The sequence below is a fragment of the Schistocerca nitens genome, chromosome 5, assembly GCF_023898315.1.
Source record: "Schistocerca nitens isolate TAMUIC-IGC-003100 chromosome 5, iqSchNite1.1, whole genome shotgun sequence".
Lineage (NCBI taxonomy): Eukaryota > Metazoa > Arthropoda > Insecta > Orthoptera > Acrididae > Schistocerca > Schistocerca nitens.
In genome coordinates, this window is record NC_064618.1 from 328472442 (window position 1) to 328496399 (window position 23958).

At 41.9% G+C, this 23958-nt stretch overlaps 1 protein-coding gene across 2 annotated transcripts in view; it reads right to left on the reverse strand.

The window, feature by feature from the left end:
• Nucleotides 1-23958, reverse strand: part of LOC126260862 (uncharacterized) — a 224370-nt gene that overhangs the window by 57422 nt on the left and 142990 nt on the right. For both annotated transcript variants that reach the window (XM_049958277.1, XM_049958275.1), the window contains exons 8-9: nt 10077-10232; nt 3505-3726 (exon numbers count right to left, since the gene is read on the reverse strand). In XM_049958277.1, coding sequence (XP_049814234.1) covers nt 3505-3726; nt 10077-10232 — 378 coding nt within the window. The remainder of the gene's footprint in view (nt 1-3504; nt 3727-10076; nt 10233-23958) is intronic.

The following is a 23958-nucleotide window of genomic DNA, read 5'->3' on the forward strand; positions in this document are numbered from 1 at the left end:
AAAAAGATATACTTCAACAACTTTCTACCATTGACCTTGTCAATTCATTATCAACACCTGCTATCCTTTGTTTCAATGCCTACAGTGTTAGTGAATTAGCAATCAATCATGATACACTGGTACGCTAGGTACATCGTATTCTGTTAGATATATCGAATTATTGTGGAACAATACCTCTGCCGCGCGTAGTACGGTGTAATACTCACTGCTCGTATCACAAGAATCTAGTGAACAAATCGTCTAAGCACATTACAGCAGATACGCATTGACCACTATTGGTGACTCTTCTTTTTTCTTGTCTTACACACTTCACTACTTTTTATCCAGGTGAGTAAACGAATTTCAGTAACGGCGGATAAAACTCTACACGATGTCTTTTGATGTGAGATTCATTCTATTCCAGGATCGTGTCAATTGATGCAGCTGTATTAACACAACGCAGCACATACGCCCAAGTCGTGCCAACTTCAAATGTAGTGAGAGTTCGTACTATCACTGTCGGGGCGACAGGCTAGCCCTGTACGGACTGCTTTTCTATTATAAGACCGCAGGACTTTGCAATGCGATCGCGCCTACAGTCGAATTATTACAGTTACCATGCTTTCTTCGACTTCAGCTTTAGTTCTGCTTAATGTTCTAGATTTTATTTTGACGCTTATGGCGCTCTGACATATACTCAATTCGTCTAAACACTTGGTAAAACAGTACTCATTTATAGCATATATCTCAAGCTCCGCTTTTATCTCTTCGTTTCGTAGGCTAGCTAATCTTGTCCAGCCCTTCATTCTTCTTATAAAATTCATTTCTTACTGTTGATTCCTCCTAGAGGACTGTAGTGAGGAGGCTTGCGAGTCACTTTACAGCCTCAGAGATACGTAGGCGGGAGCCGAAGCCCCTGGATGGGTCACCAAAGCCAGACAGGTCGAAGGGTTGGGACTAGACGAAGAGCAATTGCTCTGAGCACTATGGGACGCAACATCTGTGGTCATAAGTCCCCTAGAACTTAGAACTACTTAAACCTAACTAACCTAAGGACATTACACACATCCATCCCCGAGGCAGGATTCGAACCTGCGACCGTAGAAGACGAAGAGCAATCCACAACGAGGCCCCTGAAGGCTTCATATTAGACGCAATGATGAGGATATTCAGCCCAGTTGTAAAGCGACATGATTTGGGATAATATTATCACGTTTTCGAGTGCTAAAAACAAGGAAACTAGATAAAACAGTCCACCTTAAAAAATTTTTATGCCAGTGGGGCTTACCACAACTTAAAAAACAGCTGCGTGCATTCACAGTTCCCGAGGTATAGTTGCAAACTGAAAGCCGCTGTCGTCACCTACCAACGATGACATTTCCTTAAACCTAATGCTCAGTACTAACGGTATTACTGTCTGTCATAAAATGTTTGAGAAACGCCTGTCTGGTCCTAGCCTATTCTAACACAAAAATACCTCTGTGCTGCAATCTAAACGGAAATAGCATACGAAAATCCTATGTCACTAGGTAAAATATGTTGGTGGCTGCTTCTTAAGAAGGGTATCGCTAAATTGCGCCCAGAAATGCCCTTAAGACACTTCCATCCTCTCATTTAAGACACGGAAGCACATTTTTTAAGGTAGGTTATAACTCAGGAAGTTTGTATTCCTTATATGTCTGTCGGTATAAGGTGGATTGTTTCATTTGGTTTCCTTGTTTTTAGTACTCGAAAATGGGATAATGCTGTCCCGAAGCAAGTCATTGCAATAATGACATGATGGACAACTGGGCTGAATATTCTTAATATTGCTCGAATAACACTTGTGTGATGGCTTCAAATGAGTTATTCGTATTAGATGGCCTTCAGGAAGGCTCAGACATAGGGCAGGAAGGGCACCTACACGTTGTGAAGTGATTCTTCCGAGGGAAAATAACATAGAAGAAAAATCAACCAGCTGCTGCCTTGCAGTTAGTTTGGCTTACTAAAGGCTAGAGGAAGTAAACCTTGATCAAAAATTACTGTCAAGTCACGAGGTCAAAAGGTGGTAGCCTCACCACAAGTTCGGCCGGACCCAGGTGTGACTTCCTATGCCGGTAACTTTAGTTTACTCGTAAACTTCAAAGAACACAGCCAGATGGAATCAAGCACAAAAGTTTACTGACATCCGTACGGAAATCGTACATTCTGATTATTAAAAATTAGCAGCCTGTCACGGCTTCGCGCGTGTAACACTAAGTATCTGTGGCCGGACAATTTGTATGGCGTATCAGAAACAAATCATATATACAAACCTTCGTCGTGAATCAGTCTACATACAGGGTGAAGAAAAATTCATGCACTCGGACTTCAGAGCGCAATATACTAGCAATACGAAAATGTCTCTCACAAAATTGCGTCCTGCTCATATTTCCGACAGTATGAACATTGTAGATTGGCAATCTGGCAACATTGTACACATATGTACTGTAAAAACCTCCGTCAGCTTATACCTATGGTTCTGTGCAGTTAGTGCAGTGGCTAGCGTTTTCAGCTAGCACGCAGGAGGTCAAGGGTTCGATTCTGGGTCGAGGCATGTTTGGTTTCACTTCCTAAATGTAGTCTGGTGTCTTAATCGTCGTACGGCAATTACAATGTGACCTCTACAAAACATTTTCATTTACATACGATGAACATTGAAATGGAACTACAATAATTTTCACTGGTCAGCGAATTGTTTCACACCACAGCGTCTACCAGATTCCAAACCTGTTTTCTGTGTACCCTCGCCCAGTAGTCCCATCGATTAGCACCAACTATTATTCTTGTCACGATCAGGTCCATTACACTTCGTTATGGCCTTACATCACCAATCGGGCTGGAAGTGTGCTTTGCAAATAATTTCCAAAGATGTACTATGAAAATGTCAGATAAATGTGGCTTAAGAAACGGTTTATCACAGTACTATACTGCGGAATGAAACTGGCAAACAAAAGCAAATACGCCTAGACCCAGAATCGAATCCTCGACCTCCAGCATGCTAACCCAAAATGCTATCCACTGCACCATTTGCACAGCCCTCGTGCTGTCCACTGACAGAGGTAGTTACCGTACATGTGATTACAGTGTTCCAGATCACCAGTCCTTAACGTCCATTTACTGCAGGAAATATGCGCAGGACGAAATTTTGTGAGAGACATTTTTGTATTGCCAGTATGCAATGAAGTCCGAGGGCACGAATTTTTCTTCATCCTGTATATTAGTGAAACCTGTGTGAACATCCCTACAGCAGTTCCTGAAATTACAGACTGAAAATTGCGGTCGAGCACTATAATTCATAATATGTATAGGTATTACGAGAGCGCTAAACACCTCATTTCATTGTGCTGAATAAATTGCAACAGCGGATACTCCAACACTGGCTAACAAAATCGATTCAGAAATAACATGTAATCCAATCAACAGCGCAAACGCCTATCGTAATTCGGTTGTCTTCTTGCGGAAGCTGCGTGGCATGTAAGCGCCGCGTCTGAGAACGCGACTCACCGGCTGCGAAGCAGTACTGGCCCTTGGCGTTGGCCACCTCCCTGTTGCAGCCGTCGTTGGGGTCCGTGGAGATGGGCAGCAGCTCGCGGCCGTCAGGGCTGAAGGAGACCCTCATCCGGCCCCCGACGAACGAGCGCAGGCTGTTGGCCAGATCCGCCTGGTTGCCGTACACCACGGAACCGTCCAGGTAAGCGCTCACCTGAGTCATCTGCTCTCGCGGACCTGTGGGCACAAGTGGCAGGTTGGCACTTGAGGAAGTCACGACTTAGGAGAACAAAAGCGTTCCACGACCTGGAGGTTGTCGTGGATAAGGAACGAGCAGTCGAGGATCCCAACAGAAGCATCCTCAGGAGTAACTGGAAACACAGTATGTGATATTATATGTAGTTTCATAAAACATACATTTCGACAGGTTCATCGTGTATTTACTCTGTAATTATCGAACTTGAAAAACCATAAAGCACCACGATCAGATTGCATAACTGCAGAATTAGTTAAAAATGGGAGACAGAAGTTGGTGGAAGTAGTTCACAATGTGATAACTAATGTACGGAACTCAGAGATGATACCTGAAGAGTGGCAGGAGTCGATTCTGATCCCAATTTTTAAGAAGGGCGACAAAATGGATTGTAGTAATTATAGAGGGATATTGCTATTACCAGTATGTTCCAAAGTTTTCTCGAATATTCTGCTAAACAGGCTTACACCATATGCAGTTGAAATTGCGGGGGATTACCAAGCTGGCTTTCGGAGGAACAGATCAACTGTAGACCAAATATTCACCCTGCGTCAAATTTTTGAAAAGAAATGGGAATACAATAAACCAGTTCATCATCTTTTCATAGATTTTACAAAAGCATATGATTCAGTATGGCAATCAAAATTGTACAGAATTCTTTTGGAACTTGGAATACCAAAGAAGTATGTTAGGCTTGTAGAAGCGAGTTTGAAAAACACGGAAGGTAGAGTACGCGTGGGGAAATTGGAGTCAGAAGAATTTGTAATAAAGAACGGACTTAAGCGGGGAGATGCCCTGCCTCCGCTACTTTTTAATTTAGTCCTAGAATATATTGTACGAATGGCAGCAGATAATTCAGAAGGTGTGGAATTAAATGGAAATATTAAGATATTAGGGTATGCAGATGATCTAAACATCATTAGCGTTAGGAAAGAATCTGTAACAGCAAATGCGAATGCGTTAATCAAGACTAGTGAAGATGTAGGTCTAAGGATAAGTGAAGACAAAACTAAATACCTGGTTACTACTAGAATGCCAACAGCAGTAGATCAGGAAATGTTAAGAGTTGGAGACATGCAGTTTGAAAAAGTGAACACATTTAAGTATCTAGGCGTGGACATCACTTCGAGAAATGAGAGTGAATCCGAACTGAAGGAGAGATTACGGGCGGGAAAGGCGTGTTACTTTTCACTGAATAGATTACTTTCATCACGGATATTGTTTAGGAATTTAAAGATCAGAATATACAAAACTATTATTCTACCAGTTATGCTGTATGGGTGTGAGACTTGGTCTCTCACTGTGCAAAATGAAAAGCCGTTTCGAGTATTTGAAAACAAAATTTTTCGGAGCAAAAAGGGATGACATTAGCGGAGAGTAGCGAAAACTGCATAACGAAGAGGTTCACGAACTCTATTCAAGCCCTGACATAATCGGTATAATTAAATCACGTAGGCTGCGATGGGCGGGTCACGTAGCTCGAATGGATGAGGGCAGGGCAGCGCGCAGAGTACTGGTAGGGCACTTAGAGGGAAAACGTCCTGTGGGGAGACCGAGGCGTAGATGGGAGGGCAATGTGAAGGCTGATTTGAGGAGCCTAGGTACTGAAGGTGAATGGAAGGAAATAGCCCAAGACAGGGACAGATGGCGAAAATACGTTGCTGCGGTAATGGACTCTCGAGTCCGGCATGACCAGTGTGTGTGTGTGTGTGTGTGTGTGTGTGTGTGTGTGTGTGTGTGTGTGTGTGTGTGTGTGTATGTGTGTAAAACTATGTCTTGTAAGAATAGTATACATGGGCTGCAGCCATTCTCAAAAGTCCAACCTTCTAATATTTATAAAAATATGCAGCTATAACCTGACATTATGAGTAAGACCACATATTTAGTACATTTGTATTTTTCTTTTAAAGGAATTTCTCGGATAACTATAAGGGCCACTTAAATGAAAACGAGACAGATAAGGAAAAAAAAACATTGTAGTTCCATGATATAGATTTGGATGCGGGACTGTGACTAATTAATAACTAGTAGAAAAAGGATACCAACAACCGTAATTGTTCCTAAACTTTTTTATTATTTAAGCAACCAGTTTCACCACTTCATTAGCGTCATCTTCAGGCTCCTATTCCAAAAACGAATAGAGACATTCAAACTTTGGCGCACATAGAACAGGTACCACATACTGGACAGGTCTCCGTGGACTTCCCTTTACACGACATGCACACTCCAAAAGCACGACAAAAGCTGTCGTTTGGTGTGTACACGTCGAACAAATAGAAGTCCATGGCATCCAGTTCAACATATAGTACCTGTTCTACGTGCGCCAAAGTTTGGATGTGTACAACCGCTTTTCGCATTGGGGCGGTTCTGAAGAAACGTCGAAACTGGTTACTTAAATAATAAAAATTTGTAGGAAGAATTACGGCTGTTGGTATCCTTTTTTTTAAGTAATTGGCGTAACGTTTAATACATTTATCCCACTGTGAGACAAGACGGTCATTGCCCTCAAGGGAAAATGTTTGCGGTTGCCTACGGAACCGAGATTGCACCCACGCGTGCATCTCTTCGTCCGAGACAAATCGGCGGCCACGAATGTCTTTCTTCAGGCCTCCAAAAACATGGAAATCGCATGGGACTGCACAAAAGTTGTGTAAGGGCTTCCTAGCGACTTCTGTAGCACAGTCGAAACAACAGACACACCAGCTCTGGGAAAGTCATGATGACCTTTTTCTTTGACTGCATGGATCTGCTGCTCGTTGGCATTCTGGAACACAACTCCGCAATTAAAGTACAGCAGTTCGGGGACTTTTGCAAAAACTGAAGCGTGCCATCAAGTACAAACGCCCAGGAATGCTGGCGGACGTCATGATTCTGTTGCAAGATAATTCCCGTCCTTGTTTCGACTACGCTACAGAAATTTCGCTGGGACGCCCTTAAACATCGTTCATTAAGTTCCGATCTTTCCCCAGCCCATTCCCATATTTAGGAGCCCTGAAATAAGACCTTCTTGGTGTGACGTAGAGGTTTATGCCTGGATCGTGGCTGTGACGTAGAGTTGTATGCCTGGGTACGATCATGTTTCGTAAGCGAACATTTTTCCGTGAAGGCATTGGCCGTCTTGTCTCGCAGTGCGGTAAATGCATTAACGGTTATGGCGATTACTTTTGAAATATTAAACAGTTAGCTTACTTCTTCCCCATCCGTCTCGTTCCATTTGCTTGCCCTTTATAATATTACCTATCCTCCCTGCTCACAAGGGAAGTGCGTGACGTCGAAAACTCAGAACTTCACGAAAACATTTCTCATCCTAAACATAGTGGTATGAGCAACTCGCATGCAAAGCTACTCGTCTTTTCGCGTGATAAGGGAGGAACTTTGGTCTAAGGAACAAGGTCTAAGGGAGGAACCACGGTAATGTGAAGAAACAAAAAATCTATAGAACGTGGTCTTAAACACACATATTTCAGTGTCGTGACAACTAAATATTGTCAACTTCTTGATGTTTACTTCTTTAGGCAATATAAGCTCTGCATGAGGAGGATCCTTGATTTTCATACGACAACAACATAAAAAAGTAGAAGCAAAGTTACACTAGCGTTTATCATCTTCAGACTTCACTTTGTGCTGTCCGATCAACTTCCTGCACGGAAATGGAAAAGCCTTTGCAAAAGGCAGATTAGGCCACTGACATATCGATATGACCCTTCGAAAATATAATTAGTGTGACGTTTCCTGCTGGTCCGGTTGAATGCGGGAGTGATGTTAAATGTGAAAAAGAGGCTTTAGTCAGATGTGCATATCGTTCTGTTCTATTTAGCTTTGCCCACTTCATTGAAATCCCGTACCTCCACTTTGGATACTAAATAACCGTGCAGCACGATCAGGTCTGTAGAAAAAGTTTGTGGTTCAGATAGCACAAGTATTTGAAGTAGAGGAAAACAGAGTAGTAAGTGACGACATTACAATGTTTTCTTCTTCCTATTGTATCGATATTTTGTTACCAAAATTCCTCTTTTAGACCTTGAATAGCTGATCATTCAAAAGTCTCTCTTGGCAAGAACCGCAATTTCGCATGCCACTGACTCATACCATCCTGTTTGGTGTGAGTGATTTGTATTGTAACTACATTTTCTAGAATTTCTGAACGTTCGAAGCCACACAATTCACTTGTGAGAATGAACGGGATAGTATACGCAGGGTGTTCGGGATTTCCCGTTACAAACTTCTAGGACTTGTGAAGGGGAATGAGTACATAATATTTTAAGCACGAACTTATGTACGGAAACGTGATCCAACGACATACAGAGCATAGAAGCTATAGGCGCCGGCACCTGTAAATGTATGTGGATTCAGGGTGATGCCGTGATGATCTTACAAACTTTCTAGGTCGCGGAAAAGGATAAATGTATCAATTTGAGGTAAAGATCCCTGTATCGGGAAAGAAGAAATCGAAAGTTATAAGCGAAAACCGTTGTGATATTTCTGACAGTGTAATACGTGGACAGGTGCTGTTGTTGCTAAGATCGTAGGGTGGCAATATTCAGAGGTATGGACTAAAACAAGGAAAATCGTCCAGTAAGCATGGGCTCTAAAATGTATATCTGAGGAAATATGACTACTTGCTCATCTTCGCTACTGGGAAACACATCTCTTCCATTGAAGAACTATTGATAGTTCTTATAAAGTGTGACGACCAAAGACCCACTTTTTCGGCGCGGATACACACCAAGCTCGGTTTCTTGCGGGAATCGGAGATGGCAAGTGAGGGGTTCATGGATAGGTGACGCTGCTCTAGTAGTGTGCAACAAGCTGGAATCTGGGAGGGAAGGGAAGCGTGTTCAGACGGTTAAGGCGGTTAGGGTGACTGCTCCCGTTAAGCAGAACATCCGGGTTTGAGTTCAAAACCGATACAAATTTTCACCTGTTAAAATTGATTCATTTCGATGCCCAAACGCGGCTAATGTCATTGAAAACCTGTAAATAACTCCATTCGATTGTCCCAAAAGCTTCCGTTGGGGGAGCCATTGATAAAATTGAGATAGGCAATGCAGTTTCTTTTTGATTCCTCTAGCGACATGTTATGGCGCTGTGGTTTAGAGGATTTCAATTGTACTGGGACTGCAGACATGTACTCACAAATAAATAAAAAATTTATTGCCTGGTTTTTTTTCTCCAGGTGGTAATCAAAACTTTATGACTGGCTATCGTAAATGTAGAAGTTACGGACTGGGGTTACGTTGCCCGTGTTGTAACCTTCTAACTGTCGAATAAGAAAAGTGCTGATAGGCAGAAATACATTGATGGACATAGAAACAGTTATCTTAAGGTTGATGAAATTTGGTTGTTTGTGGCCTTGGCACTTGTGGCCTCTTGGTAACATGTTCTAAACAAGGGGCTTGGCTGCTAGTGGGATTAGAAGGGAGGTGATGTGAGAAGTGGGATCAATACTGGGAACAGTCAAAAGATGGGATACAAGTGGTAAGATTGCAGTTATCCAGCGACAGGTTTTACTGAAGACTTTATTGGTATTGATGACTTCATTTTGGAATGTATGAGCTAGAATGTGTTATAGCTGAATGGGAAGTCTCAGGAATGATTTCATGGTTTGGGAGGGGAAGATGGTGAAAAGTATCCTCGGAGATGACATAGTGTGTGTGTGTGTGTGTGTGTGTGTGTGTGTGTGTGTGTGTGTGTGTGTATGTGTATGTGTGTGTGTGTGTGTGTGGAGAGATGTAAGGAAGGTTGGACATTTTGGAATGTATGAGCTAGAATGTGTTATAGTTGAATGGGAAGTCTCAGGAATGATTTCATGGTTTGGGAGGGGAAGATGGTGAAAAGTATCCTCGGAGATGACATAGTGTGTGTGCGTGTGTGTGTGTGTGTGTGTGTGTGTGTGTGTGTGTATGTGTGTGTGTGTGGAGAGATGTAAGGAAGGTTGGATGTGGTGATGGAGGCAAGCAGTCAAGATTGAGGGGACATAGGAATGCGCAGGTATTCCAATCACGGAGATGTCATGAACTGACACAGGATATGGTTGAGGGGTGATACATTGAGGGAAAAAGAAAGCAGTCCAGAGAATTCTACATGCATATTAAGATAGGAAAACCAAATTACATCAGCTACCCCTTTTGCGGATGATGCAAGTCTGATCGCCTACCTTCAGGTGCGTGTAAAATTCTCTGAACCATTTTTGTGTTGGCCATCTTGTACTTATAGTACATGCCTATCGCTTCCTGTCAGTCGAAAATGCAGGTAGAGCTGCTGTTGAGTTACTGTATCAACTGTTTAGAAACAGCACACGTCGAGTGGGAGAAGAAGCGAGGCGCGTACTTACCGAAGGAGCAGGTGGGCGCCGGCGCGGCCCGGACGAACTCCATGCAGGTGACGTTGAACTGGTCGAACTGCGGGTCCCCGGCCGCCAGGGGTACCGGGAAGCACTCTGGGCTGAGCTCTCCCGGGTGGCAGCAAGACAGCGCCGAACCGTTGGCGCCTGCAAGCACAACACATGCCAGCTGTCAGCCGTTATTTTACATTAATGACTATTTTACACTGCTGTATTTGACCTGTAAGCTATACGCAAAGGGCAAATGTACAGTAATTGTTGAATGAGATTGTCACTCTGCAGCGGAGTGTGCGCTGATATGAAACTTTCTGGCAGATTAAAACTGTGTGCCCGACCGAGACTCGAACTCGGGACCTTTGCCTTTCGCGGGCAAGTGCTCTACACTGAGCTACCCAAGCACGACTCACGCCCCGTCCTCACAGCTTTACATCTGCCCGTACCTCGTCTCCTACCTTCCAAACTTTACAGATGCTCTCCTGCGAACATTGCAGAACTAGCACTCTTGAAAGAAAGGATATTGCGGAGACATGGCTTACCTACAGCCTGGGGGATGTTTACAGACTGAGATTGTCACTCTGCAGCGGAGTGTGCGCTGATATGAAACTTCCTGGAAGATTAAAACTGTGTGCCAGACCGAGACTCGAACTCGAGACCTTTGCCTTTCGCGGGCAAGTGCTCTACCGACTGAGCTACCCAAGCACGACTCACGCCCCGTCCTCACAGCTTTACATCTGTCAGTACCTCGTGTCCTACCTTCCAAACTTGCCCGCGAAAGGCAAAGGTCCCGAGTTCGAGTCTCGGTCCGGCACACAGTTTTAATCTCCCAGGAAGTTTCATACAGTAATTGTTGTTGTAATAATCCACCCAAAAAGTGGTTCGATGAAGGAGTATCGTAATAGACATACCTTCCTTTGAGCGTTGTACAGACTTCTGTATGTAGGACACAGGCATAGGTATCCCTGGCGTAGAGAAGCAATTGAAAGAGTTGAAAACAAGTAAGTCGTCATGTCCGAGTGGAATTCCAAAAATGGCTCCGAGCACTATGGGACTGAACTTCTGAGGTCAGCAGTCCCCTAGAACTTAGAACTACTTAAACCTAACTAACCTAAGGACATCACACACATCCATGCCCGAGGCAGGATTAGAACCTGCGACCGTAGCGGTCGCGCGGTTCCAGACTGTAGCGCCTAGAACCGCTCGGCCACCCCGGCTGGCAGTGGAATTCCAGTTCGGCATTGGCCTCTTATTTACCTCGCATTCATCGCAAATCTCTCACCCAGCGCAAAACCTCAAATGACTGGAAAAAAGCGCTGATGATTTCTGTATGTAAGAAGGGCAAAAGAACGGACGCGCAAAGTTGCAGGCTAATATAATATCCATAAAATCGATTTGCTGCAGAGTCCTTGAACATATTCTAGGTTGGAATATAATAAATTTACACGAGAAAGAAGAAATTCTGTGCCCAAATATGAGCAGATTTGAAAAGTATCGCCAGTGTGAAACTCCGCTTGCTCTTTTCTCACAAAATAACCTGTGAAACGTGGATAGGCAGATTTCATATTTCTGGCAAGTGTTTGACACGGCGACCCACTCCTGAATGTTAACGAAAGTCCGAGTGAACAGTACAGTTTCCTAGTTGGGTGAGTGGCATTGTACTGGACGACCAGAGGTCATCATAGACAAGGGTATCGTCAGGAGTGCCCAGGGAAGTGAGCGCTCTTCTGTAGGTATCTGACAGATAGGGTGAGTAACAATCTGCGAATAGAATGAGCGGAAACTTCCTGGCAGGATTATGAAACTTCCAGGCAGAATGAAACTGTGTGCCGGACGGAAAATCTGCAACTGTTTGGTAATGACGCTCTGCCGGCCGTTGTGACCGAGCGGTTCTAGGCGCTTCAGTCCAGAATCGCGTTGCTGCTACGGTCGCAGGTTCGAATTCTGCCTCGGGCATGGATGTGTTTGATGTCCTTAGGTTAGCTAGGTTTAAGTAGTTCTAAGTCTAGGGGACTGACGACCTCAGATGTTAAGTCCCATAGTGCTTAGAGCCATTTGAACCTTTTGAATGGCGCTCTAGTGTACGTGCTAGTTTCGTCGCTTAGTGACTGTAGCAGGATACAGGATGCCTTTGATAGAATTTCTATTTGGTGCGATGATTAGTAACTTGCTATAAATGTGGAAAATATTAGTTAATTGAAATGAGTAGTAAAAAACCCTGTATTTATCGAAAATAGTATTAGTGGTGTGCTGCTTGACAGTCAATAGAAGCAATTCAGAGGCGGGTTGCTAAATTTGTTACCTGCAGGTTCCATCAGTCTATGAGTATTACGAAGCAGCTCATTGGACTCAAATGGGAATCACTAGAAGGAAGACGACGTTCTTTTCGCGAAACACTATTGATAAAATTTAGAGAACCGGAATTTGCGGCTGAAGCAGATCGTTTCTACTGCCGCTAGCATTCATATCGCGTAAAGACCACGAAGACAAGATATACCTCGTACGGAGGCATATAGATAGTCGTCCATTTCCGAATAAAATAGGAAAGGGAATGACTAGAGTCGTACAAGATACCTTCCGCCAAGCACAGTATGGTGGCTTGCGGAGTATGTATGGAAATGGTTATGCAGATGTAAAAGTTCTTCACGCTAGCCTATCTTGTGCAAGTTTCTTCGTATCTGCAGAACTACTGTACGTAAACATGTATTTGAAACTGATTACTATGTTCAAGCCTTGGTATCCACATGTACACTGCCCACACACCTCTTCTTTCTCTCTCTCTCTCTCTCTCTCTCTCTCTCTCTCACACACACACACACACACTCAAACACACACTCTATAACGAATCAATAAGGCTTCCTTCGTTTGCCACAGGCAATCCACACACACGGCTTAGCGGTGACGTTGCAGACTGTTGTGGAATCACTGTAGAGTCTCAAAATTAAGCTTGTGCTCAAATGGCTCTGAGCACTGTGGGACTTAACTTCTGAGGTCATCGGTCCCCTAGAACGTAAACGTAACTAACCTAAGGACATCACACACATCCATGCCCGAGGCAGGATTCGAACTTGCGACCGTCGCGGTCGCGCGGTTCCAGACTGTAGAGCCTAGAACCGCTCGGCCACACCGGCCGGCTAAAGCTTGTGCACTAGATATAACGTTGTCAGTGCATAGACCGAACTAGAGAAGCACTTTATGCAAAGTTTCCTCAGAATTAAACACATTCTGTATTTTCTGAAATATCGGTGTTTCCTACGATGTGTTTATGGAATGACATAAGTGAACTGTAATTCAGCAGCGATGCGTATTTCATATACAACAACCATTTTCCGCGGCCATTGAGAAATATATTACAATTTGTAGAAGTTATTATGAAATTAATGATTTTTCAATATTTATTGTGAAACTTACTTAGATTAATCACATTTCGTTTCAGTCCCTCTGTATAGATCTCTTGATACGTTGTTCATTACGGGACCAGGGAGGAATGCATGGCATTTTCGCTGGGCTCAACTCAGGAAAAGATTTTAGCATGATGTTATCAAGTGATAGTAGAGACCCAAATGAGAACGTCATGTAAAATACAAGAGTATATAATATCATCCCGATGCAGTTTTTATCTACACTGCATTAAGGTGTAAATGATTGATCAACCAAAATTTGTCATGACGAATTGTGACCCGTTCTGCTTTCTCTGCTTCAGTTGTATGGTTTTAGTGTATTTTTTGTAATATTGGAAAGAAGTGTGCTTGCAATTATTAATGCAGTTTCCCAGGTTTGTGATTACATATGAAAATGGCGACTCAGTGCGTCGAAACTAGTTATGTAACCTTTCAAAAATTTCATTGTTTAAGTGACTGTGGTTTGACGACCGCTTGTGGAGTTCAATAAATTTTTAAATTTCAGTCAGTCATGCTCCTTGATGATAGTTATGTAGAAATACAAAAAAAGAGAATGTTATGAGTGGTTCAGTTGTTCATGTGGACTACGTTTTCATGGGGTGATAGCAACTTCTGTGAGTTGAGGGGTGATGTGCCGTCCGCCGTCTGTGCTGCCAGATGAAAGCTTTGCCCCTCGCCAGCCAGAAGAGAGTCGTTGAGGAACTGACACGTTCTCACTGCGCTGCTCTGCTCTCTATCTCGGAAACCATTTGTCGCACGTAGACTCACAAACTTCAGCATGCTAAGTCTTGTACTTACTCTCTTGGAAGAAGTTACTCGAGTTGGGACTCTAATTTGTGTCGACTAACTCAAGAACTTCTAACATTACGGACTTTTTCTCGCGTAATGTCGGGTACACCGCTGTATGGCCAGTGGATTCCCTACCGATTCAGGAACTTCATTTCAACTTTTCTTCGTAAAAATATTCATTTTACGGCGAGCTATCAAAATTAATTTGGGTGACAGAAATGTAATTTAAATTCCCCGTCTGACTATAAACCAATGGCGACTGTTGGCTCTGAAAGAACTCAAAGACAGGAGAAATAGGATTTATTACTGCAGACACAGTTTCTGTAAGGAACTTGTTTACAGTAAACGTAAGTGAAGCGGTTTCCAAATATAATGTTCTACAGTATGTATGTCATTCTACGCAGGCAGCCACCTGAATAAAAGTACGTCACTCAGTGAGCTGCAAGGATGGAGATATTTTTCGGGGAAAATCCCTGAAGGAGCCTGCAGGTAGCGAGAGAGTCGTAGTCGCTGTCTTCTTTTCCAGTCAAGTGACAATACCATCCGTCTGAGCTGCCCCTGTAGAGTTTGCATTAAAGTAACTGGAACATACAACGTCAGAGCCGCGCTTCTGCGCAACAAACATCCAAAAGTTTTCCCCCTACTACCAAGTCAACTGATTCTTGATGCCTCACAATTAGTCCTACCAGCATCGCCCTTCTTTTAGTAAAGTTGGGCTACTAAGCTCTTTTCATGCCATTTTGGTTTGGTAAGGGATCCACAATCCTTTATTAGTGTGATTGCTTGTTTATTTACACAGGACCCGAGTACGTGCAGTATTGACTATCGAGGTCTAAGCGCCAAGAGAACAGTGTCTGTGATATTGCCTTTCACTTTCGAGGTTACGGTTGAAAGAGAGCGGTTCATCGTGTCGCTTTTGCTGCCTGCAGACCCACCATCAATACCCCTAATTGCCATGATTAACGAGAAAGCATATTTTTATCATGAACAGTCATAAAAAGAGAGGTGTTCGGCTATTATACGAGTAAATGTTACGGCAGTTTTCGTATGTACCCCGCCAGTAAACATGGATTTCAGTGTATGATGGCTTACGGTGTTGGATACATCTGGGTCATTAGAGTGGCATGTGACGAATAGTAATTCATTTTGTCCTCATTTGAGATTAACTGCCAGTGGTTTGCAGGTCAATGTTGAGCCTAACTCACATTTGTGTTTAAAAAAGGAATGACAGAATTCAGCAGTAATGTTAACTGCAAAGAAATCTGGATTCACTTCAGTATTACTATGCAACCGTGGAATCCCATTGAACATCTCCTATCTGAGTCGATCGCCCTTGTCTATTAGCCACGATCCCAAACTAACTTCAGGCTGCTTTCTTTTTCTACTTAGTAGCACATAGGGAGAGTTACGACCTATTGTTACTTACTAGATTTACCCAAATACCTTTCAGCATACTGCTAGGTAAGTGTACAGATTGGATAACATAGAATATACATAATTCTAACTGCATTAATAACATTGGACATTAATTACTAAAATCTTACTCTCCATTTCATTAAAACTTATACTGTACAAAGTGCAATACATTTCTATTACAGGGTATATTTACAGAAAATCCGAAATATGCTACTGTCAGACTCATTTACGGGAAAGAATGTAAGGCAGCTATTAATTATTACTAAATGATTGCTTCCTTCCAGAAGGAACCAAAAAATATATATTTGCGTCAGTAATTATAAAGCTGTTCCAAAATAACATTCTTAGCATTCTCAGTCTGGATTCCAAAAGGTTTTCTCCACATTATAAAAAAAAGTCTGTGTACATAGTATTTTCAAAGACGGAAATAATCACTACATGTGTACGTCAAGATTGTTGTTGGTTGTGGTTAGTGTTTAACGTCCCGTCGACAACGAGGTCATTAGAGACGGAGCGCAAGCTCGGCTTAGGGAAGGATTGGGAAGGAAATCGGCCGTGCCCTTTCACAGGAACCATCCCGGCATTTGCCTGAAACGATTTAGGGAAATCACGGAAAACCTAAATCAGGATGGCCGGAGACGGGATTGAACCGTCGTCCTCCCGAATGCGAGTCCAGTGTGCTAACCACTGCGCCACCTCGCTCGGTTTGTACGTCAAGAATTGGTACTGGATCAACAGTTGATTTGGGTGCGTATAGATGACCTACCATACTGCATCCAAGTAGATGGAACACTTATCCATGCTGCCGATGCGAATATTGCCATCAAGCTTATTGGAGTCTCTTCAACACTTGAAAATAGAAATAAAAATTTTCTTGAAAATTACTATCTAGTCCCATGTAAACTAACTGTCACTAAATTTCTATGAAAACCAATACACTCAAGACACGCCCGCACCGTTAGATATAATTTATGCCGGCCGAAGTGGCCGTGCGGTTCTAGGCGCTGCAGTCTGGAACCGCGAGACCGCTACGGTCGCAGGTTCGAATCCTGCCTCGGGCATGGATGTATGTGATGTCCTTAGGTTAGTTAGGTTTAACTAGTTCTAAGTTCTAGGGGACTAATGACCTCAGAAGTTAAGTCCCATAGTGCTCAGAGCCATTTGAACCATATAAATTATGGAGGGAAGTCAGTAAACTGAACAGAATGTTTACTCGATATTGACGTTTCTTATCGAAAATCAGTCATGTTTCGAAAACAACTGAAGTACTAGTAAACATATTAGGGGAGAGCGATGTTTTTTGATTAGCACTTCAGTGTAGTGACTGATCTTAGAACCAGATGTAGGAATGCGCACTACAGACCACCATTAGCAGTTCCCGCCATTTTCTACTGTTTTTGTTGTTGCTAGATATGATGTTTTGTTTTGTGAATCATTAGAAAATATTTAGGGTTCTACTCATTTTGAGTGCTGTATAACATATTGAAGCTATTTGGAATACACCCTTACTTCTTCACGTACATTATTTTATGATGAGTGAAATGTTATATATATATTAATAAATATTTATACAAAATATGGACACTTAAGCCATACTTCGTCGGTCGTGCATCATCTTGTACCCTGAGACAGTAGAAGGTTTTTTACCATGCAACATGTGATACTTGCAAATGAACCGAATTTCTTTAATGTCTTAGTAGTTTTACCTGTCTTGAAAAAGGAAATTGGTTTTAATTTCCAATAACCTCTATTTCACAAGGTATTTAACTTGTAACTGGTTTCTGATAATACCTCTGGTTAAACTTATTTCACTTACCTAGTTCAGAGTCACACCGGAATTTGCCTTTATAAAAATTTAGCAAGATCTGTACTATACTACATCAGTGAACCCTGGTTAGTAAATTCAAACAGCCTGTGACATGAAATTCTTGAGATGAACAACTGGTTACACAAAATGAAATCACAAAAGGAACGAAGATGTGCTGAAGGAGCTTAAAATGGAAACTACTATTTGTTACAGTAAGAACTACCGAAACTTTTGGATAAAACATCTACAACGAATGAGCTCAAAAAGGATTCCAAAATCCATGCTACACTCCTGCCAAGTGGTGTAGGATCACGAGGTCGACCAGTGAAAAGATGGCAGGAGAACTTCTCGACGAGATCATAACAGGTCAAGAGGCCTAAAACTTGAAGGAAGATTATGATAATGATGATGATTACTATTATTTGTGTGTAGTAGAGTAATAATGTAACAGAAAGACGATTATATTCAAATTGACGTTTTTCCTCGTTTCTAAAACTTTTCAGTTTCAACAGAACATTTGTTCCTAGGTACACGACCTTGTTGTATCTTGTAACAAGATTTTAGATTTGGAGAAAATCTTAATTTTTCGGAGTAATTATTGTAATTTCAGAAAAAGACTGCATGACATAAAAATTGAATGCCATCATTTAAATATGGAATACGAAAATATCAATAATTTGACACAGAATGTTAACCCTCAAAACTATAATAGGATCATCTATTTACTATCATTAGAGGATTTGGCGTTACAACAAAATTTCAGAACATAATTCGTGAAACTGTAACAAATATGGTACATAAACATACATTTATAGGAGAAAAACAGTCATTTGAAAAAAAAAAAAACTAGTGTTACACAAGGGGACGGATTATAATCTCATTATTATACTGAGTTTTTGAAGAAAAACGTGTAAGGTCTGGAATTTGAAGTAAAAAGTCACAAAACTGAACCAATAATTCTGCGAAAGGAACCGAATGGAATTAAGGTAAAACCTTGGGTTTTGCAGATAATGTTTCAATATTTTCAGAAAATTTAACAGGAACATAAATTAATATTCTGAAAAGAGTAGGCAATAGGAGTGGTCTCACAATTTCAGCTGAAAAAAATTCATCATACACATAAAAAATATATCAGCATGCACAGAAACACAAATAAATAAAATAGAGCGAGTTAGTAAATTTAAATATCTCCTGCAAACCATGTGGAATACTGGATCAGAAATATGTGTAATGATGTAAGAGTTAATAAATGGAAAGAGCATAGAGTTTAACTAATAATATCTACAACGACAACTGCATCTATAGAAATAACTAAAACGCTCTACCATATTCGTAAGACCGGATTGTTTATATGTAGTTGAAGCTTAACGATTAACTATAAGCTAGACAGAATAGAGATACATGGAAAACGGATTATTGGAAAAATAATGGGCCCAATACAAATTACAGATGACTGGAAAATAAGAATTACTAAGGAGACTTACCAACATGTATAGAAATTATCAGAAGTAATAGAAAAGTGAAGGTTAATCTTCTTTGGACACAACTGCCAAATGAATTATTAAGCTGCACAGAATGGAGATACTTGGAAAATGGATTATTGGAAAAATAGTGGATACATTACAAATTACAGATGGTTGGAAAATAAGAATTACTAAGGAGACCTACAAACATGAATAGAAATTATCAGTAGTAATAGAAAAGTGAAGGTTAATCTTCTTTGGACACAACTGCCGAATGAATTAGAACAGGATTACGAAACAAATATTCCTGAAAAGGAGTCAACAACATAAGAGTCGACAGTATCATGGATAACAGAAATAAAGATAGAAGTAGAAAGAAACAACGACAGAGAATCGCAAATAGCATAAAGAAACTTTCTTTAAGAATAAAATAACAGAGTGCTTCCAAGACAGAAAAAAACAAGAAATTAGAAACAAACTGGATAGCAGAAAGACAGGAGAGAACAGAGGAAGCATATCAAGTAGTGCTGGAGAAATAGGAACCACGAAAGAAATAAGAGGAACTGAAGTTGATATCTGTTGCTAGTTGGTCAATATGAACTTAATAAAATCCTAGAAGGATACACTATCACTCAGCCTTGTTGTGGCACAGGAAAGAGAGCGAGGTTCTTCAGCCACAAAAATAGTGATTACTTATTCAATGACATAAAAAAATCTAATAGATAGTAAAAACAATTTCAAACACAACACAATCACAGCTGCTTGACGACTGCATAGAAAGATTTCTGAATATGTGATAACGCGTGGTTATAATTAAAGTGCAGTTACTCACAGATGTTCAATGTGGGCTGTAATTAACGCATGGCAGCGAAAGTTGGCAGTTATGCTAGTGTGTCAATGTGGAATCTACTTACGCTGGAAAGAAATTAGCTCCAATTTTGGTCCTAAGTGCAAATCTGGCGCTGTGAATGCAAGATAGACACATAGAAATGTTTCCATATGTAATGATTTAGGAAGGAGACGTGGGCACAAAAGGTCAAACGAGGGACCAAGACAAGTGTGAGTAGCGGAGACGTCGACGAGATTGTGCACCCCTAGCGACGTGATCAATAGTTGCTCGCAGCAATTACCGTGATATCTGAGCAACGTGCTTCTTTATACTCGGCTCAGAGACCAGCTAGAGACCAAATGTGTCCTTGGTAAACGCGTTTTTTTAGATAGCCCCAGAGAAGAAAATCACATGGACTCAAATCAGGTGATCTCGCAGGCCACGCATCTGGAAAACCTCTGGAAGTAAAACGTTCGTGGAATGTTGCATGAAGCAAATTTTTCACTCGGCGAGCGACATAAAGTGTTGCCCCATCTTGCACGAAAGCAGTGGTTTTCACACAGTCGCGCTCTTTCAAAGCAAGAATCAAATGCTGTACAAGGAGGTCTCTACAACGTGAAGACGTGACGGTATTCTTGACAGGCCCTCTGGGTGTTTTTCGTTCAAAGAAGAACGGAATGAGAATAAAGGTACTTTTTAATCCATACCACACAGTCAATTACAGCGAGTGAAGTGACTCTTCGTGCACAACACGCTGTTTAACAGTACCCCACATTCGGCAGTTCTGCGTATTCACTACACCTTGTAGTGTAAAATCTGCCTCGTAACTCCATACAGTATTGCTCGGTCACATGTCATCAGCTTCAATTCCTGGCAGAAACAGAAGAACAAATTCAGAACGTTGTTGCGGATCATGAGGTTTTCTGCACCGTCTAGATTCTGTGCGGGTACCAGTGCAAAATAGCCCACAAACTTTCTGTAGTATTGACCATGGGGTGGACAATACTCGTCACACTGCACGAGCACTACCGTTGCCCGGGTACGTACTGCATAGTCAGTTACAGCTACAGCAACCTCGTCAACGCCTTCCTCTTCCAGGTACCCCACAAGCACAACCGAGTTTTCTAATTTCATCTTCTTTAAACCATTAAGTGACCTCAGGCCTCCCTTCAGACCTTTCCGTAGGCGACACGTTCTCAATGAAACACTGTAATTGCTGCCATTCATGCAAAAGAGTATCACTACAAGCGCACTGTCTCTCTTCTCGGTAGCCATACTGTTCACTTATATTAAGGCATGTCAAATTATAGCGCGGATGTCATACCGTCATACAAATAGTGTAAATCACCAGATTAGCACTAGGCAGTCAAAATTTAAATTAATTTTTTCGGTGTAAATCGCTTTAGCATATCCACAAAGCTTTGCTGTCATTCGATAATTACAGCTCACACTGGACCTCCGCGAGTGCTACACTTTAATTACAACCACCCAATACTACTATATCTACAGGGTGAACCAGCTGAGACAGGTCATCCCAAATATATCCAGGATGAACAAATATACCGAGGCGCGGTTTTAGCCAAGTTACAGAGGACAATACGGCAATTTTCCCGACTTTTGCAAGTAATTTTTACTGTTTATAGTCGCCGAACTGGGACACTGTCTTTGTTTTTTTCCCTAATGGAATTTTAAAGAAGCTTCTAAGACAACTTCTAACGCATAACATGTATGCGACTTGATCAAGCAGTATCATGATAATAGTGCCACAAATCACTGTTTCGCCGGCAGGAAAGGATGTTCCATAAATGTCTGTCTTAATACACCAAATGTAAACAATCACGTAACACCGGTATGGCTATTATGTTTACTTGTGTGCCTGAAACCCATCAGTCTACGATCTGCTGCTGTAGCAGTCAGATAACTGGCTCATGAAGTTATTGAAACATTCACCATGTATACGCAGTCGAAAACATGAATATCTTTTGTGGTGTCACCGCCAGACACCACACTTGCTAGGTGGTAGCTTTAAATCGGCCGCGGTCCATTAGTACATGCCGGACCCGCGTGTCGCCACCGTCAGTGATCGCAGACCGAGCGCCACCACACGGCAGGTCTCGAGAGACTTACTAGCACTCGCCCCAGTTGTACAGCCGACATTGCTAGGAAAGGTTCACTGAGAATTACGCTCTCATTAGCCGAGACGATAGTTAGCATAGCCTTCAGCTTAGTCAATTGCTACGACCTAGCAAGGCGCCATTTATCCTTTGCTATGTATCTAATGAAGCATGTACAGTAACAAGATCAATGTTCACCAATTGTGGATTAAAGTTAAGTATTCCAGCAGCTACGTACTTTTCTTTATAGCATTCATTAAGTATCCTGTTTCAGACCTCACGCCATCCTGCGTGAGCTTATAGCGTGCATTTCGGCTTCCTCAAACAACACGGTGTTGGCACTTCTGCCGACACTTCATCTTTTATGGTTAATGTCGCCAAAATATTAAAGCATCGGCGCGCGATTGTATTCTGAAGAGTATCGAGGTCGTGCCAAGTACTCACGATCTCTCTTTGTAAACGTTATAAGACAAGTCGTAGACACTGGAGGTGTGGAGGATCAAATATGCCAGGAATAAGAAGAGCGACTGATGAAAGAAATGTAGCTACATTTCAGCACAATGCAAGTGTCCCTAAGAGGCATCTCGGAAGTACTAGAGGGATCAACCAAACGAGTGTTCTGCGAACATTACATTCCATCACATTTCATCCTCTTCACATTTCTCTGCATCTACAGCTTTATGGCAATGACTTCCAGAACTGGTTATAGTTCTCGGAATGTTGTCTACGAAAAGTGCAAAGTGATGCGGCATATCCATGCAAAATTTCGTTTAAGGAAGAAGAATCGTTTACAAATCATGGGCAAGTCAATCTTCGCAATATTTTCTAACCGTCATTGGAAACCAACGCTGAATGAAAGAAGTGGATAGCAACACTCTTGGTCTATCAACGTTTGGTGCGTATTTTTCATGACCAGCATCATTGGTCCCTGTTTTATTGACGGGAATCTAAATACACTCAAGTATTTTGAGCTCCTAAGATAGTCTGCTACCGCAACTCCAGGGAGAATCCCAGGGGACATAAGGCAGTCAGTGTTGTATTAACACGACGGATGTCCCTCCCTTCCCGCACATGCAATAATAGAATCTCTTAAGAGAACATTAGGAGGGAATTTTTATGGCCGTCCAGGAAAGTGTCAATGGTCTGCACACGCACCAGTCTCAACAATGGTACGCTTTTATTTGTAGCGAAAATTAGAACAATGAACACCGACGAGTCCCGAAGTCATGAAATGCCTTATAACAGGTATCTGTCTTGCTGTTAACTGCAGAGCAAATTCAACGTGCAGAATTGTTTCTCCAGAATCATTTTACAGCGTGTAGCAATGTTCAAGGTCAACATTTTGAGCACTTGATAACACCTATGATTATAAACATGCGAATCATACCTCAGTTACAAGCTTGGTTACACTTAGTCTAATAGGGTACACGTTTGTGGCACCACTTCTCCTGACGGAGGGTCAGCGACCTGCGATGCTGTTCACTTGATACTATTTGATCAAGTCCCATAAATATGTCCTAGAATTTGTCTTAGGAACGTCTTTCAAATTCCGCAGAAAAAAAGTGTATTGTCCCATTAGGTAAACAACAATTCGACGACTATAAAAAATAAAAATTACTTGCGAACATCAGGATATACGCCATATTGTCCGCTATAACTTGGCGAAAACCGCACCTCGGTATATTTATTTATTCAGGATATAATCGGGGTCTCCTGTCTTAACTGCCTCATCAAGTATATACAGGGTGTTTTAAAGTCTCTGCATCACACTTCTAGAGGTGACTTATTTACTCTGGATATATATGGGGTGTCCTGTCTTAACTGCCTCGCAAGTAAATATCTTTGCATCACACATCTAGAGGTGACTGATGACGTCATGAGACAAAATGTTCGCTACGGCATCCCCGCGACGCTAGGCGTCCTTTTGTAAGGGCTATGCCCCTGAGAGGCGGCAGTGTAGGCACTGTACGGCACACTTGCACCTCGAGTGTTGCCTATAATTCAGTTATCTGCTCGCTTTGAAAGGATGTATGCCAAGCAAAATTAAAGTTCCTCATTTG